A 13,933-nucleotide genomic window follows, 5' to 3' on the forward strand; every position below is an offset into this window, starting at 1 on the left:
CGTCCTCACCTGTGCCTCAGTTTCCCTATCTGTAAAATAGAGGGAATGATACTGACCTCCTTTGTAAAGCACTTTGAGGTTTATGAATGAAAAGTGCTCTGTGAAAGGTAGGGGCCAGATTTTTTAAAGGTCTTTAGGCACCTAACTCCCATTGATTTCAGTGTGTGTAGAGAAGGCCTCCTAGCCAGTAGCCTAAGGAAGATGGTTTTTTTGGAGCACTTCTGGAATGGCAATCCCTACCCTCATTGTTAAACAAATAGAGTTTTTGCTGGTAAGGGGATCCGTTAAGCAATTTTAACATCAACTGGGCTGATGAATTCTTTCAAAATAAAAGTAAAGATATGCATGATAAAATTAAAGTCAATATAAAATAAACTTTGGCTCCCACCCCTGCTTAATTTTTACTCCAGTGGGAGTTTTGGGTGCTCAGTCATTGGGAATTGCCTAAGCGAAATGAGAGGTTATCTTTATGGAATGCAGCAGTCCTGACATTATCCGAAATATCCTGGGGCCATGCTGAAGTTATCGAGATTTTGCCCAATTAAGGATGCAGAATTTGAACCAGGCATGTTTTGTAATGCTTGAGGAACGATATGCAACTGCTTTCAGTTCCGCGGTCCCTTTTCAACTCAGGCCAGTCGGTCAGAGCTGTCCAGATGTCCCCGAGCTGCTTTATTTGATGTTCCAATCAGGAATTAAGGAAAAGAGGTTTCTAACCATTTAACAAGATTACATGACAAGATAGTGCTGACCCCTTAACCTTTGATACATGGATCTAGACAGATCTTTTTCCCTGAACCTTGCCTGTGCCAGCAGTGGTCTGTCACCACACTGGGGTGAATTGATAGAGCAAGACTCTGGAATAAATGAATGAGAAAGAGAGAGACAGACAGACAGATAGACTGACTGACTGACAGACACTACGACAACACAACAATCTAGCAAAGGAAACTAGCACCGGAATCATAACAACTGAGTGACTGCACTGAACTTAGGTTAGGAAGCCTCTTCAAAGCCACAAATGGTTACTAGAAATGTGCATACGGGAAAGGGTGGGGAAATGAAGAGACAAAATTCATAGAGTCAATCAGAGGCATAGTCGTGTTAGTCTGGGTCTGTAAAAAGGAAAGCTTCTGCTTCAATACATCTGTTAGTCTATAAGGTGCCACAGGACTCTTTGTTGCAAAATTCATAGACCAGCTCAACTATGATCATCGTAAAAGAACTGCCCAGGTGTAATGTTACACCACCAGTGATGTGGAATTATTCCCAAATCACCAGAATTCCTGTTAGGAATAGAAGGTACAGTGACTTCTCTATGGATTTCCCCCAGATTTACACTCCTGAGCGGTTGCTTTGGTCAGAATCTGGCCCATCAACTACAGTTGCAAAGGCAAAAAAATTTGGCCCACTTGGTTTTATATAAAAAAGTAGTTTAGTTGTGAGTAAGAGCCACATCCTAAACGAGGCTGTGTGTCTTCAATTCCCATTCACATCTAGTGCAAAAGCTTGCCCTAGACTCAATGACTTAAAGGGTGCAGGGCTGGACCTGAGACACTCAGTACCTTGCAAGATTGGGCCCTAAAAGAGGCAGAAAGACACCTTATTGGCCCAATCCTCTGTCAACTAATGTCTGTGGGAAGACGCGCATCGACATCTGTGTGAACAGGATCTGGCTCCGGCCTTGCTCATCGTCTCCTTCCATTTGGTTTGGTCTTTGCAGCAGGGAGTGAGTTCGATCCCCTAGCTGAAAGGATTAGCAGGTGGAATGCAGAAAGGTCTGGGAATGCACAGCCAGCGCCTCTCCGCCTTTCCCCAGCCCGTCCCCAAAACACAGAGTGCCCAGAGGGGATTTGGAAACAATCAGATTACGGAGAGGGACTTCTGTTTGCACAGGTTCAAGCACATTACCCGCCCCAGTCCACACTAAATGGCATCCCCCCGGGCCAGAACATTACCACTGCACACAGCTTATTCAGCAGGGCTCACAGCTTAGTCCAGCCAGGGTCCAGTGAAGGCTCTTTCCTCTTGTCAACAACATGGACCAGTTACCCCAGGGAGACAAGTAGGGCCAGACAGTGAACCCCCGCCCCCTTACTCATAGACTCAGAGACTTTAAGGCTAGAAGGGACCATCATGATCATCTAGTCTGACATCCTGCACAGGGCAGGCCACAGAACCTCACTCACCCACCCCAGTAACAGACTGGCTGAATGATTGATGTCCTCGAATCATGGTTGAAAGACCAAGTTACAGAGAATCCACCACTGACACTAGTTTAAACCTGCAAGTATCCTGGGCCCGATGTTGCAGAGGAAGGCAAAGAAAATTCCATCCTGACCCCAAATATGGAGATCAGTTGTTAGACCCTGAGCATATGGTTGAGATCCACCAGCCAGACCCCTGGGAAAGAATCCTCTGGAGCAACTCAGAGCCCTCCCCATCTAGTGTCCTGTCACTTACACCGAGGAGTAGCTTTATGCTGCAGATCTTCCCACTGACACGGCTAGGACCGCATGTGGAATGGCTGTTCTGGGGGAAGGATTCACCATCTGACCCTTAACATTAGTCGAAGCTGCGGAGTTCGCTGCTGAGGTGACATCCAGTTCAGCTGACCCGCAAAGAAGGCAAATAAAACACAGGCTTCGAGTGAGTTCTTGAGCCACTTGTTGTAAATAGACACGTCTCCCCTGTAGAGCCTGATCCGAAGCCCAAAGATCGAGGGCAGGGACCATCTACTACCATGTTTGTACGTCACCTAACACAACAGCTGTTAGCTGCTCCATGGGCACTGCCATCATAAAGATCCCCATTGACTTTGATGGGCTTTAGATCAGGCCCCATGTTCCTGCAAGCCTTTACTCACCTGAGTAATCATTACTCATGCAAATAATCCCATTGACTTTGATGTTTTCAGTAGGACTAGTTGCGTGAGTAAGCCCTACTCATGTAAGGTAGGGTGGGCATGATCGGCCCCTTGTCTTGCAACTTCAGCTAATCCATTCCTGTCTATCCAGCGGCATTGATATATGGTTTATCAGCACAGCAACTCAGCGCTCCATCGTTATGGTCAATATCATGCAAGCTAATCCTCTTAATAAGGATTATTATCACTTATTAATGTGTCTCTAGTCCTGGAAGTAAGATAGCTACTTTGCTGACAAGTCCCTGCCCTGAAGAGTGAAGCCTGACAACATATTTTGGGACAGAAGTTTGGGGAAAAGAGGGAAAAATTCTTTGATATGAAACAGACTAGGGAAAAACTCTCTGCTCTGGCTATGTAGCCCAAAGCTTTCAATAGACCAGTAGCTCCCCTGGGAATATCCTTGGGCTGAAGACAGCTCTTCCTGGCTTGACTCTGATAATGACACCCGTTCAATGCAATGCTGTGAGGCCATGAACGCTGCACTGCATCCCCTTGGCCCTGGGCAGCACGGAGAAGCTAAGGGACGTGATTCAGTATCATTGAAAGCCACCCATGTTCCCTGCTCTGTCCCTGAGAAGTGAGAATTTGACTGGTCTGTACATCTACCAACCTGGAACTGATGTTAATGATCCAGATCAGCCCTTCCCTGGAGTGGGCCCGGCGAAGCTGGGAAGGTTCCCCAGATTCTTATGTTGTGGGGGGGGCGTGGATTGCAGAGGGGCTGGGCTCCAGAACCTGTGGATCCCTTGAGATTCCTGTAGATCTCAAGGGATCTGCTGGAGGCCCTGTGCCTCTGGATTGGCTCCCCACTCCCCAGCTCCCTTCCAGTGCCCATGAGGCCATGCTGCTACGCCTCTCCAGGGGCTGTTGTGCAGGGTGGAATGGTGGCTCCAGAAGAATGGGGCCTTTGTATATGTTGGCTTTCCCTGAGGGCATGGTGGTGGAGTGGGGGAGGCAGTGGGTGCATCACACTCAGCGCGGGGGCCAGCCTGCCTCCACCCAGGTGGGGATCTCTCACGCTGCACTGGTTCCCCAGCTGTGCCAGGACCTGGAGCTGGGAATGCCATGGAGGGAGCTGGCCCACCCTGTTGCATTGGCATGGCTAGAGATGATCACCATGTGAGCCAATAATACAGAATAACAATAACCTAACTATATATAGAATAACAATAACGAATAATGACAGCACTTAACTAATGTTTGTGCAGGGCTTTAAGAATGTCAAGTGAGAGATTAGCTAGAGGGGTGTCTGTGGGGCCAGATAGAGAGATGTGGACAGGGATGGATGATAGATGCGTGTGGATGGGAAAAGACAAATAGATTAGAAAGAGGCATGTTTGGAGATGGATGGATAGAGGATGTGTACGAAGATAGAGGATGGGGATGGACAGATAGAGGGGTGTGGATGGAGATAGAGGGGTGTGGGGTGGGGATGGATGGATACAGGGGTGTGGGTGGGGATAGAGGGGTGAGGATGGTGATGGACGGATAGATAGAGGGGTGTGGATGGGGAATGGATGGATAGATTGAGGGGTGTGGATGGGGATGGATGGATAGATAGAGGGGTGTGGATGGGGAATGGACGGATAGATTGAGGGGTGTGGATGGGGTTAGATAGAGGGGAGTAATGGGGATGGACAAATAGATTGAGGTGGTGAGTGGGGACAGACAGGGATGGGGATGGACAGATAGATTGAGGGTTGTGGGTGGGGATTGAGGGGTGTGGGTGGGGAAGGATGGATAGATTGAGGGGTGTGGATGGGGAGGAACGGATAGAGGAGTGAGGGTGGGGATGGATGGATAGATTGAGGGGTGTGGATGGGATTGGGATAGATAGAGGGGTGTGGATGGGGTGGACGGATAGATTGAGGGGTGTGGATGGGGATGGATGGATAGAGGAGTGAGGGTGGGGATGGATTGAGGGGTGTGGATGGGCATAGATTGAGGGATGTGGATGGGATTGGGATAGATTGAGGGGTGTGGAAGGGGATGGATGGATAGATTTAGGGGGTGGATGGGGACAGACAGAGGGATGGGGTTGGATGGATAGATTGAGGGGCTGGGTGGGGATAGACAGAGGGATGGGGATGGATGGATAGATTGAGGGGTGTGGATGGGGATGGATTAAGGGGTGTAGATGGGGATGGATGGATAGATTGAAGAGTGTGGATGGCGATGGATAGAGGAGTGTAGATGGGATTGGGATAGATTGAGGGGTGTGGATGGGGTTAGAGGGGTTTGGATGGGGATGGATGGATAGATTGAGGTGGTGGGTGGGGACAGACAGAGGGATGGATGGATAGACTGAGGGGTGGGTGGGGATGGATAGATAGAAGGGTGTGGATGGGGATAGATGGATAGAAGGGTGGGTGGGGACAGACAGAGGGATGGAGATGGATGGATAGATTGGGGGTGTGTGGATGGGGATGGATTGAGGGGTGTGGATGGGGTTAGATAGAGGGGTGTGGGTGGGGCTAACAGAAAGAAAGTAATGGAGAGAGAGAGTGAGCTAGAATTCCTTTAATCGTCAAGGCTCTTTACAAACTGTATGTGATTTAACCTAACTAAACAATCTAATTAAGCTAATAGTTAAACTAAAAACTCCCTAAAAATAATGGGGAAAGAGTCCAGTGTTCTCAGCTATCCTTACACATTTCCCCTCTCCTTGTTATCCCCTCCCCATGATCACTACCGTGTGCAGCTGGCGATAAGTCCATTTTCCAGGCCATGCCTAGGATCCAAGTTCTGATTTTCCCCTCCACCCTGTTCCCAGCCAGCGAGATGACCCTGCGCTGATTTCCTGGTCTCTGTCTCAGCACCTGTGCTGCCTTATCCTGCTCCCCGCCTGTTTCTGTCAGAGGGGACAGACCCCCTCAGCAGCTTGCGGGCAGTTGTAATTCACTTTCTTTGGTTTCATTCCTCCCGGGGTCCTGTGTGCAAAGAGGGGAAATCGCTGGGCTGTAAAAATACATGTGCAGATGCCTCAATTCCCAGCATTTTTATAGCCTCCAAGGGGAACCTTAAAAGCTATTCCCAGGGCAGGAGGAAGTTCATTTTGTGGCAGGCACCAATATGAATAACCATAATGAGCTAAAGAGGGAGCATGGGCCCTTACTGTATGGAGAGGGGGTGGCTGAGGGGCATTATAGATCCCCGGCTGGTGTGAATGGGTGTAGCTCCATTGAAATCAATAGGTCATATCGCCAGCTGGAGTGAATCAGTGTTGCTCCATTGGAGTCAACAGGCCAGATGTGCATCTGGTGCACACTGTCATCATTCTGTTGGAGTTGATTGAGCGATGCCAGTTTTCAACAGCTGAGGATCTGGCCCTACATACCTTCCATGCCAACCTTTGCACACCTTACTCCCACGAGTAACACTGGAGCCTCGTCATGTGAATAAGGGTTTGTGGGGTCATGCCCCAGTCCATCAATTTCTCCTTCAGGAACCCAAACCTGCAGCGCTTATTCCAGTAAAACCGCACTGGGGCCTACTGGGCATTTTGCCTGAGTGAGGACTGCAGGATGGGAGCTCCCGAGAGGGAACAAGGACTGCAGAGCGCCCCGTGTTAATCCCAAAGAGGGATCTCCCAAGGTGTGAATCGCTAGCACAGAGACGGCTTATGGTAGGTCTGAATTAACGTGCAGGTTCCTCCTTCCGGCCCAGCGGCCTCTGTGCTAGAGGTTTCTCCTTCCACAACCAGCACTCCACTTACTGACAAGGTGTTCAGCACCTCCCGTTGACTCCGGACCACTGGCACTTCTAGGATTGGGCCCTAGCTGCAGCCTGCTATGGTGAGCCTCAGCTGCTCTGGGACTCACTTGGAAGCTGTGTGCCTTGTGGTGAGGAAGTTGTGCAATGAGTCTGGCAGACACTTGGCACCTGGGGCAGGGCCTGAGCCTACGAGTACCTACGCGAGGGTACCAAGGTCTGAGAGCGATTAGCCTGCGGGCAATCTACCTGTGCAAACCTGGAATGGCGCCACTGAAGTCAGTGCAGCTATTCTGCAGGCACTGAAATCTGTCCCACTAGTGATGGTTTGTCGTTGTTTATTTGTATTATTATCTATAACATGGTAGTGCCTAGAGGCCCCAGCTGGGATCGGGGCCCCATGGTCTTGCACAAATGCACACTGAAAGTCCCTCCCACCGACGAGCTTACAGATAAAGCGTGGGAGGGGAAACTGAGGCACAGTGATTTGCCCAAAATCACTTGCAGAGCTGGGCATAGAACTCAGGTCTCTTGAGTTCCAGTCCAGTGCCTCATCAATTAGCTCATGATGCCAACCCAGGAAAAAGAGTCCCCCTGCCACAGAGAGGAAACTGTTAATGCCAAACACTTGATGCTTTTTTAGGCAAGATTTTAAAATTTTGTCCATCGCAAACCTAGATCCAGCTAGAGATTGTAACTCAAAGAGGTTCTCACTAGAATGCCAAGGCAGGCAAGCTATACTCGGGCAAAACTTCCCTGAAGTCAGAACTAGGCTAGTAAAGTGTCTTAGACTTTCCACCCAAACTCTTACTGAGTTTGGAGCGTGCAGGACACTGCAGGATCAGGCCCCTCATAGCAGGCTGGTGATATGGAAGGGCCCAAACATTGGTAAAGTTTTGTGTCTAAGAGCCCAAATCTGTGAGATGCAGAGCACCCTGGATTCCCTGGGGCTACGAACCAGGTGCTGCTCCGCCTCAGGAGCTGCATCCCTAGCGGTTATATTTCAAATGCCTGGGTCGCTCCTGTTGTCTGTAGGCAGAGCTCAGTAAAGCTAGTAGCATCTGAGATGCCAGAGTTCAAGCTGGCAAACACGCCATCGAGTCACACAGACAGCTAAAGACATTAGCACAGTTTGGGCTCTTTGAGACTCCAGCTAATCCCAGCTCTGAAAACAGTCAGAACAAAGGGCAGCTTCAATCACATCATCCTCTTCTCTTACCTCTGCTGCTTCTTTGTGTTTCACTTCTGCCGGAATAAACTCTCTAATCCCATTGGTTTTCGTCCCCTCCCATCACTGGGGATGCGGATTATCGAGCCTGGGGAATCATTGGGGGGGGGATGGGGAAGTGTTATATCTTTCCCCATGGTTTTGAAGACATGATCAGCACTTTTCTACTGTTCCAGGATGCAACCCTGCCAGTCCCAGGAGATATTTGTGCTTTGCCCAGCCCTGTGATATTGTTGGCTTAATGGATGTGGGAACTGACTCCAGAGATCATCATTCATTTCAATAAAAAGTTCTGAATAAACATCAGTGATGTTATTTTTTTCCTGTCTTAGCTTGTCTGCTCTTTGATTTGTTTCTGATTAACTCAATGTACAAACACTCTCATTCCAGACTAAGAGTGTCCACACATGGAATTATTCAGGGGCAGCGATTGCACTTTCAATTCACCCACTCCTTGAATCAGAAAACCACTTCCAAGTGTAGACAAACTCTTCCATGTTTTTGAGACACTCCTTCCCCCTGGATTCTGAGCCCCAGGATGCCCACACAGGCTCAGAAGTATTGAGTATGGACTTGCTTTTCTGAGCACCAGCAGCTATCAGCTGGAGGGCCCTGCGTTTTACTGTGGGTTTAATTCTGCTCTAAACTCAAGCGAGTGACTCCATGGTGTTGGACCTCTGTCTTTGTGACTGTCCCAGGTAAAACACTAGAAGAGCAAAATATTCCTCATGCATGTTTTTATACTTCTGGAATTACTGACATCTGGGCTCAATCCTGCCAGCAAGGCCCAGCTCCTCAAAGGTATTTAGGTACCTAACTTACTGTTGATTTCAATGAAGTTAGGAGCCTAAACACCTGTGTGGATCTAGTGATATGGAAGGGCCCAAACGTTGGTAAAGTTTTGTAACTTTTGGACTGGGCCCTTTTCCCTAAAGTCTGTGCAGACCTGGACTGGATCCCTGGCAGTCAGGTTGGTGAATACACCTTCTGACAGCTTCAGGACATCCATGCACTCATGCCCTGTTTTCTTGATGCTTGTAATTTGTTAAGCTCTAAACTACTCATCTTGCCCCCATCCCCCACTCCATGCCAGAATATCTGATAGCCTCACGACTTTTAATATATTTATCCCAAGAGGTAGGGTAGCACTATTATCCCCATTGTTCAGGAGGGAAACTGAGTCACCGAGGAATGAAAGCTAACCTGTTCAAGTGACTGGTGATTTTGGGGGCCCAATTTGAGACACCTTGAAGGGGGCTTGATTTTCAGAGGGCAGGTGCTTGATGCATACTGAAAAGCGAGGTGTGTAAAAGCAGTAGAATCAAGCCCATGAATTTTAGTTAAACAATCAAATAATAAAAATATTGCCATTTAATACAGGACTAACCCCCCACAGCTCTTCTAGGGCATTAACATCTCATGTGGCCAGACACATTTATCTTGATTTCAGCCCTGCTCCTGAAAACACTCAGGGAGAATTGTGCTTCCCACGCATAAGGCCCCTGGAAGCTAGCACTACTCCCAGCTGTTTGTGCAGGAGCGGGCTCCTAGCCTCTTTTACAGGGCAATGCACATGTGCCAAGCGGTGTAAGAAAGACACAATATTATCTCCTCTCTTTCAGCATTAACAAAAAATCCTTGTGGACTAACGACTACAGAGGTAGCAGCGCTGTTTGCTTTTTTTCTTTCTTAGTGTGCTCGAGTGGGACTCAGGATGCCTGGGTTCTGTTCCCAGCCACTGCCACTGCCTGGCTGTGTGACCTTGGGCAAGTCCTGTTACCTCTCTGCTCCGCTTTGTCTGGACTACTGTAAACTCCCTCATTCGCTGGACAGGCTGTCATTTGGCTGGATAGCTTCGATGCTCACCTGTCCTGACTACAAATGGCTACAACACTGGAAACAAAGAGAGATTAGAACAAACCAAGGCCAGGTCTGCATTGTAATTTTACACTGGTGAACTAGGTTGCTCAGGGGTGTGAAAAACTGGGGTGGGGAGTGGAAGTGCCTTTCTCTTATCTCCCCACTGCACCAAAAATTTGTTGTTTATACAAAGAGCGGCGAGGCAACGAGAAGTCATGCCAGTAAGATGGAAAAAATCCTGCAAGTGCATTCCCATGAACAAAGAGAGGCAGTGTTCCAGGCTAAATTAGAGGTTTATTATGAAGGAGGGGTTATTAAATAAATAAGAAGAGGGAGAGGACTTTGGGATACATTTTTATCTGGACACAAATTCAAGAGAAGCCTACTGAGTGCTACTGCTTTATCTTAGAGCCAGTGACTGTGTAATTCCCACATAGGTGCCCAGAGGCCCATGACAGGCCTGGCGTAAGAACCTGAGCCGGCTAGAGTAGCAGAGTAATTGGGTTTTATTTTTTTAAACAATTGCATAAATTAATCTATTTTTGCACTGCAAAAAATAATCCCTACACTGTATATATTATATATATGCATGTTGCCAGGTATAATACAGTATGTACAGGGGTGAGGACCCGACGCACAGCACAGGAGGGTCTGTCCAGAGAGATGTGCAGTAGATTACTCCAAGTGAGGGGAGGACAAATCTTCCTGATCATCGGTAGATTCCTTGGTAAAGTCCCTGTCCCCTTCCTCTCCCTGGTGGGTCTGCGAATCCTGGCTCCTTTGGGGTGTGGCCAGACCCATCTTCATCAGTTTGGCTTGTTGCTGTTCCAGGCTCTGCTTCCTCCACTTGATCCGTCTGTTCTGGAACCAGACTTTCACCTTTGGAAGAGAAGACATTTCGCTTTTAAAACCCAGACTCCAGCAGGGACCTTTGCTAAGCAGATCTAATAACCTTGAAAGGCCTCAGATGCTGTGGTGATAGGCACCCGTGCAAAAACCCAAGGTAGATGCAGCTTCAGAGACACCTCTCTGATTGAAAAGTTTGTGTGTGGGTGTGGGAGATGACAGCCAGCCCCCTCCACCTCTTCTCGTGGATCCCTGTCTAACAGGCCAATCCAAGGGCCCGATCCTGTGCCAACTGGCAAACACCCACTGATTCGGGTCAGATCAGGGTCAGTCAAAATACACATTTGATTAGTTGCTGGAGAGAGCCAGTTATCCCTGAATGGTGGCAAAGGGATGTTGATTGACTCAGGAGAGCTGGGTTTGATTCCTCCTTCCTGTGAGATGCTGAGAACCTAGGTCCAGATCCTCAGAGCTCTTTAGGTGTCTAATTCCAATTGAGTTCAATGGGTGTTAGGTGCCTAAGTACCTTTCAGGATCTGGGCCCTAGCTGTCAGCTGGATCTCATCAGGGCAGCTTGCCATGGTAGCAGCATCCAGAGGTGTTGAGTGGGGGAAAGGTCCAATGGTTAGCCTGGGGGTGAATTCCCTGCTGTGCTACAGGCCTGTCTGTTCTTCAGTTCCCCACCTGGAGAAGAAGGGGAATGGTACTTTGTCACGTCTATTTAGATTGTAGGATTTTGGGGGGAGATACTGGTTCTGATCACAGGGCCCATAGCACCTAGGATACTGGGACCCAGTTCCTGAGCGGAGCTGTTGCTGTGATATCAGCAATAATACTGGTCCCTGCTTTGGAGAGCTCAGACTTCAGAGACTAGTTACTGTCCCAGACCACATCAACAAGAGAAAGAGGTGAAAAAAATCCAGCTTTTAAGAGCCTTTGGAACCAGATTCTTCCTCCCTTCCTCCCAGTGAGTAGCCACAGCCACTGAGCCACTCAGAGCCTGCCCCAAAGCCCTGGAGCCAGCAGGAGAAGTCTCATCGACTTCCCTGGGCTTTGGGTCAGGCCCACAGGCAGGAGGGCAGAATCAAGCTCATGGAGGTTTCCACATCGTTCCTAGATGGGAGCTGCTGCTGGAATCCTTCCCCCGCCGGCCTCCATCTGTTCTCAAGGGCTTTATTAAATCTGGCTTGGGCTCCAGAAGGCTTCTACTCCCCTTCCCTTGGGAGGCTTTTATGTACAGTCACTTGACTTCCCCCTTCCCCCCCAAAAATAGAAAAACTAGAGAAAGCCCATGGGAGAGTGAGTCCTGCACTGGGCTGGGGGGCAGGTGGGGGGGACTGGGAAATGCTCCATCTTGCAGCCCTTATTTGGAGGAACACTTGTATTGAAGTCAGTGGGAATCTGTGCCCAACTCCAGGGAGGATGGAGAGAAACCTGTGAAGCCTATGTCGGGCTCAAGCCCTGGGTGGCTTCATCCGTCTCTTTCTGTCCCCCTTGGAGCTGGACACACTGGGGATCCAGACCCTGGGGCAGGTAGCTTTGCAGATGGAGGAGGCTCCATCTTCCTGGGTTCCCCTGGCACTGCCATCCCTACCACCATCTAGGTACAGGCCTGGGGGAGAGGCAAGCTTGTCTTACCTGCTCCTCGGTGAGGTGCAGAGCTGAGGCGAGCAGGCACCGCTCGGTGCCCACCATGTACTGCTGCCGGGCGAACTCCTTCTCCAGCCGGGCCAGCTGGTCGCTGGTGAAGATGGTCCTGACCCGCTTGGATTTGCCCGACTTGGCTCTGAAGCCTGGGACGCAGCATTTGGAGAGCAGATACCCTGTGCGTAAAGATGAAAGAGCTCAGAGGAGAGGCGCGGGGCGCTGTCCACGAGTAGGGGGCCCTGGCGGGGGGGTGAGAGTCGGGAAACATCAGGCTCTTACCTGGGGCTCTGAGAGGGGCCCGCCAGCCCGCCAGGGCCGGGTAGCAGACGGGGTAGAGCGGCCGAGGCTGCAGGAGAGGGTGCGCCTGGGCGCACAGCTGGAGCGCACCGCCCTGCCAGGCGCTGTCTGGCCAGCCGGGGTCCCAGCGCCCGGCGCCAGGAGGCGGCGGCGGCGAGGGGTCTGACCGGCCCAGCAGAGCGTCGATGGTGAAGGATTTCCCCGCCGGAGCCTTGGGGGAGTGTCCGAGGGGCGGGGGGCCGGGGTAAGGCAGCAGGGCCGGAGCGGGCAGCCCAAAGGGCAGCAGGGCCGTAGTCAGCATGGCCAGGCGGTGCCAGAGATCGGCGAGGGGGTCCCTGCACCGGGAGGAGACGGAGGCAGCAGGTGAGGGGCTGAGCGCGCTCCTGGCCTGATCATACAGCCAGGCCAGCCCCGCTCCCTCCCTTATATCCGGAGCAGGGACCCTGAAGTGCTAATGGCTCCTGCTGAGCTTTTGTTCGCCCCTAAGTAGCAGATGAAAAAGGTGTCCGGGCCAACAAGGGATCCAATTAATGGATGGGCCGGGGAGCTGGAAGGGGGCGGGTGAGATCCACTTGACAGCAGCTTCAGAAATCTCCCAAGATCGCAGGGTCGCTGGTGGGGTGACCCTTGAGTTTACACACACACAAACCTCCAGAGTCACTTCCATCCCATTGTTTCCATCTTTTCAGCTCCGGTGGAGCTGCCAGCCCATGGATATGGCGACAAACCGGAGCCTGGAGAGGTTCTATGTACAGAAATCCAGGAGGCAAAGCACCCCAAGTTCTCCTCTCTCCCAACCCCCTTTTCCTCATCAATTTCTGCCCTGGGTCCTTGGTTGGGAATATGCCACTACCACCCCCCACCCACCTAGAGCCAGAGCTAGGGCCTTGGAAGGGGCCCAGGAGCCTGCAGGGCAAGAAAGCGACACTTGGCTCACATGGGAACACTAGCTTCAGGGGAGTTTCTACTGAGTAGGGGAATGCAGGGTTACAGGTGGCACTGATTTATAGCTTCATTTGAGGTAGTGATTCCTGTGCTTTTCCTTATGCTTCAATCCCCTCTCTGACTTGATGCCCTCTGCATTTTGGGGATCTTTGCTCTTAGGGTCGGATCCTGCCCCTCCCTGTACTCAGGCAGAGAAGCACCTTGCTTGATTTCAGTGGGACGACATGTGGAGTGCAGTGATGCACAGTGTGCGCAGGAGTAGCAGAATCCGGTACAGTATTTCATCAGCCCAGACCTGTGCTGCTGCTGCTATCTATGGAGCTATGGATCCCAGGATCTGATATGGCCCCTGTTATCATAGCATTTGAGCACCTCCCACGCTAATGGATTTATTGTCATTACCGTCAGGTAGGGAAATGCTTTTATCCCCATTTTACAGATGGGCAACTGAGGCACAGTGTGAATACAGCCCA

The 13,933-nt window shown here is 50.4% G+C and overlaps 1 protein-coding gene across 1 annotated transcript; it reads right to left on the reverse strand.

The window, feature by feature from the left end:
- Positions 1–10,400: 10,400 nt before the first annotated feature.
- On the reverse strand, positions 10,401–12,816 carry LOC116815992 (homeobox protein not2-like). The gene is made up of 3 exons (XM_032764848.1): positions 12,498–12,816; positions 12,210–12,394; positions 10,401–10,604 (listed from the first exon to the last, which is right to left on the reverse strand). The coding sequence occupies exons 1-3, from the start codon at positions 12,814–12,816 to the stop codon at positions 10,401–10,403; spliced, it is 708 nt and encodes a 235-aa protein (XP_032620739.1).
- Between the last annotated feature and the right edge of the window lie 1,117 nt (positions 12,817–13,933).

Source organism: Chelonoidis abingdonii, chromosome 5, assembly GCF_003597395.2.
Source record: "Chelonoidis abingdonii isolate Lonesome George chromosome 5, CheloAbing_2.0, whole genome shotgun sequence".
NCBI lineage: Eukaryota > Metazoa > Chordata > Testudines > Testudinidae > Chelonoidis > Chelonoidis abingdonii.

Excerpts from the sequence above, each read along its gene's own strand:
- LOC116815992 (XM_032764848.1), bottom strand. The coding sequence starts at position 12,816 with ATGCTGACTACGGCCCTGCTGCCCTTTGGGCTGCCCGCTCCGGCCCTG. Across the intron at positions 12,395-12,497 it reads GGCCCCTCTCAGAGCCCCAG|GGTATCTGCTCTCCAAATGC; the intron begins GTAAGAGCCTGA and ends CTTTACGCACAG. Across the intron at positions 10,605-12,209 it reads TGCACCTCACCGAGGAGCAG|GTGAAAGTCTGGTTCCAGAA; the intron begins GTAAGACAAGCT and ends TCTCTTCCAAAG.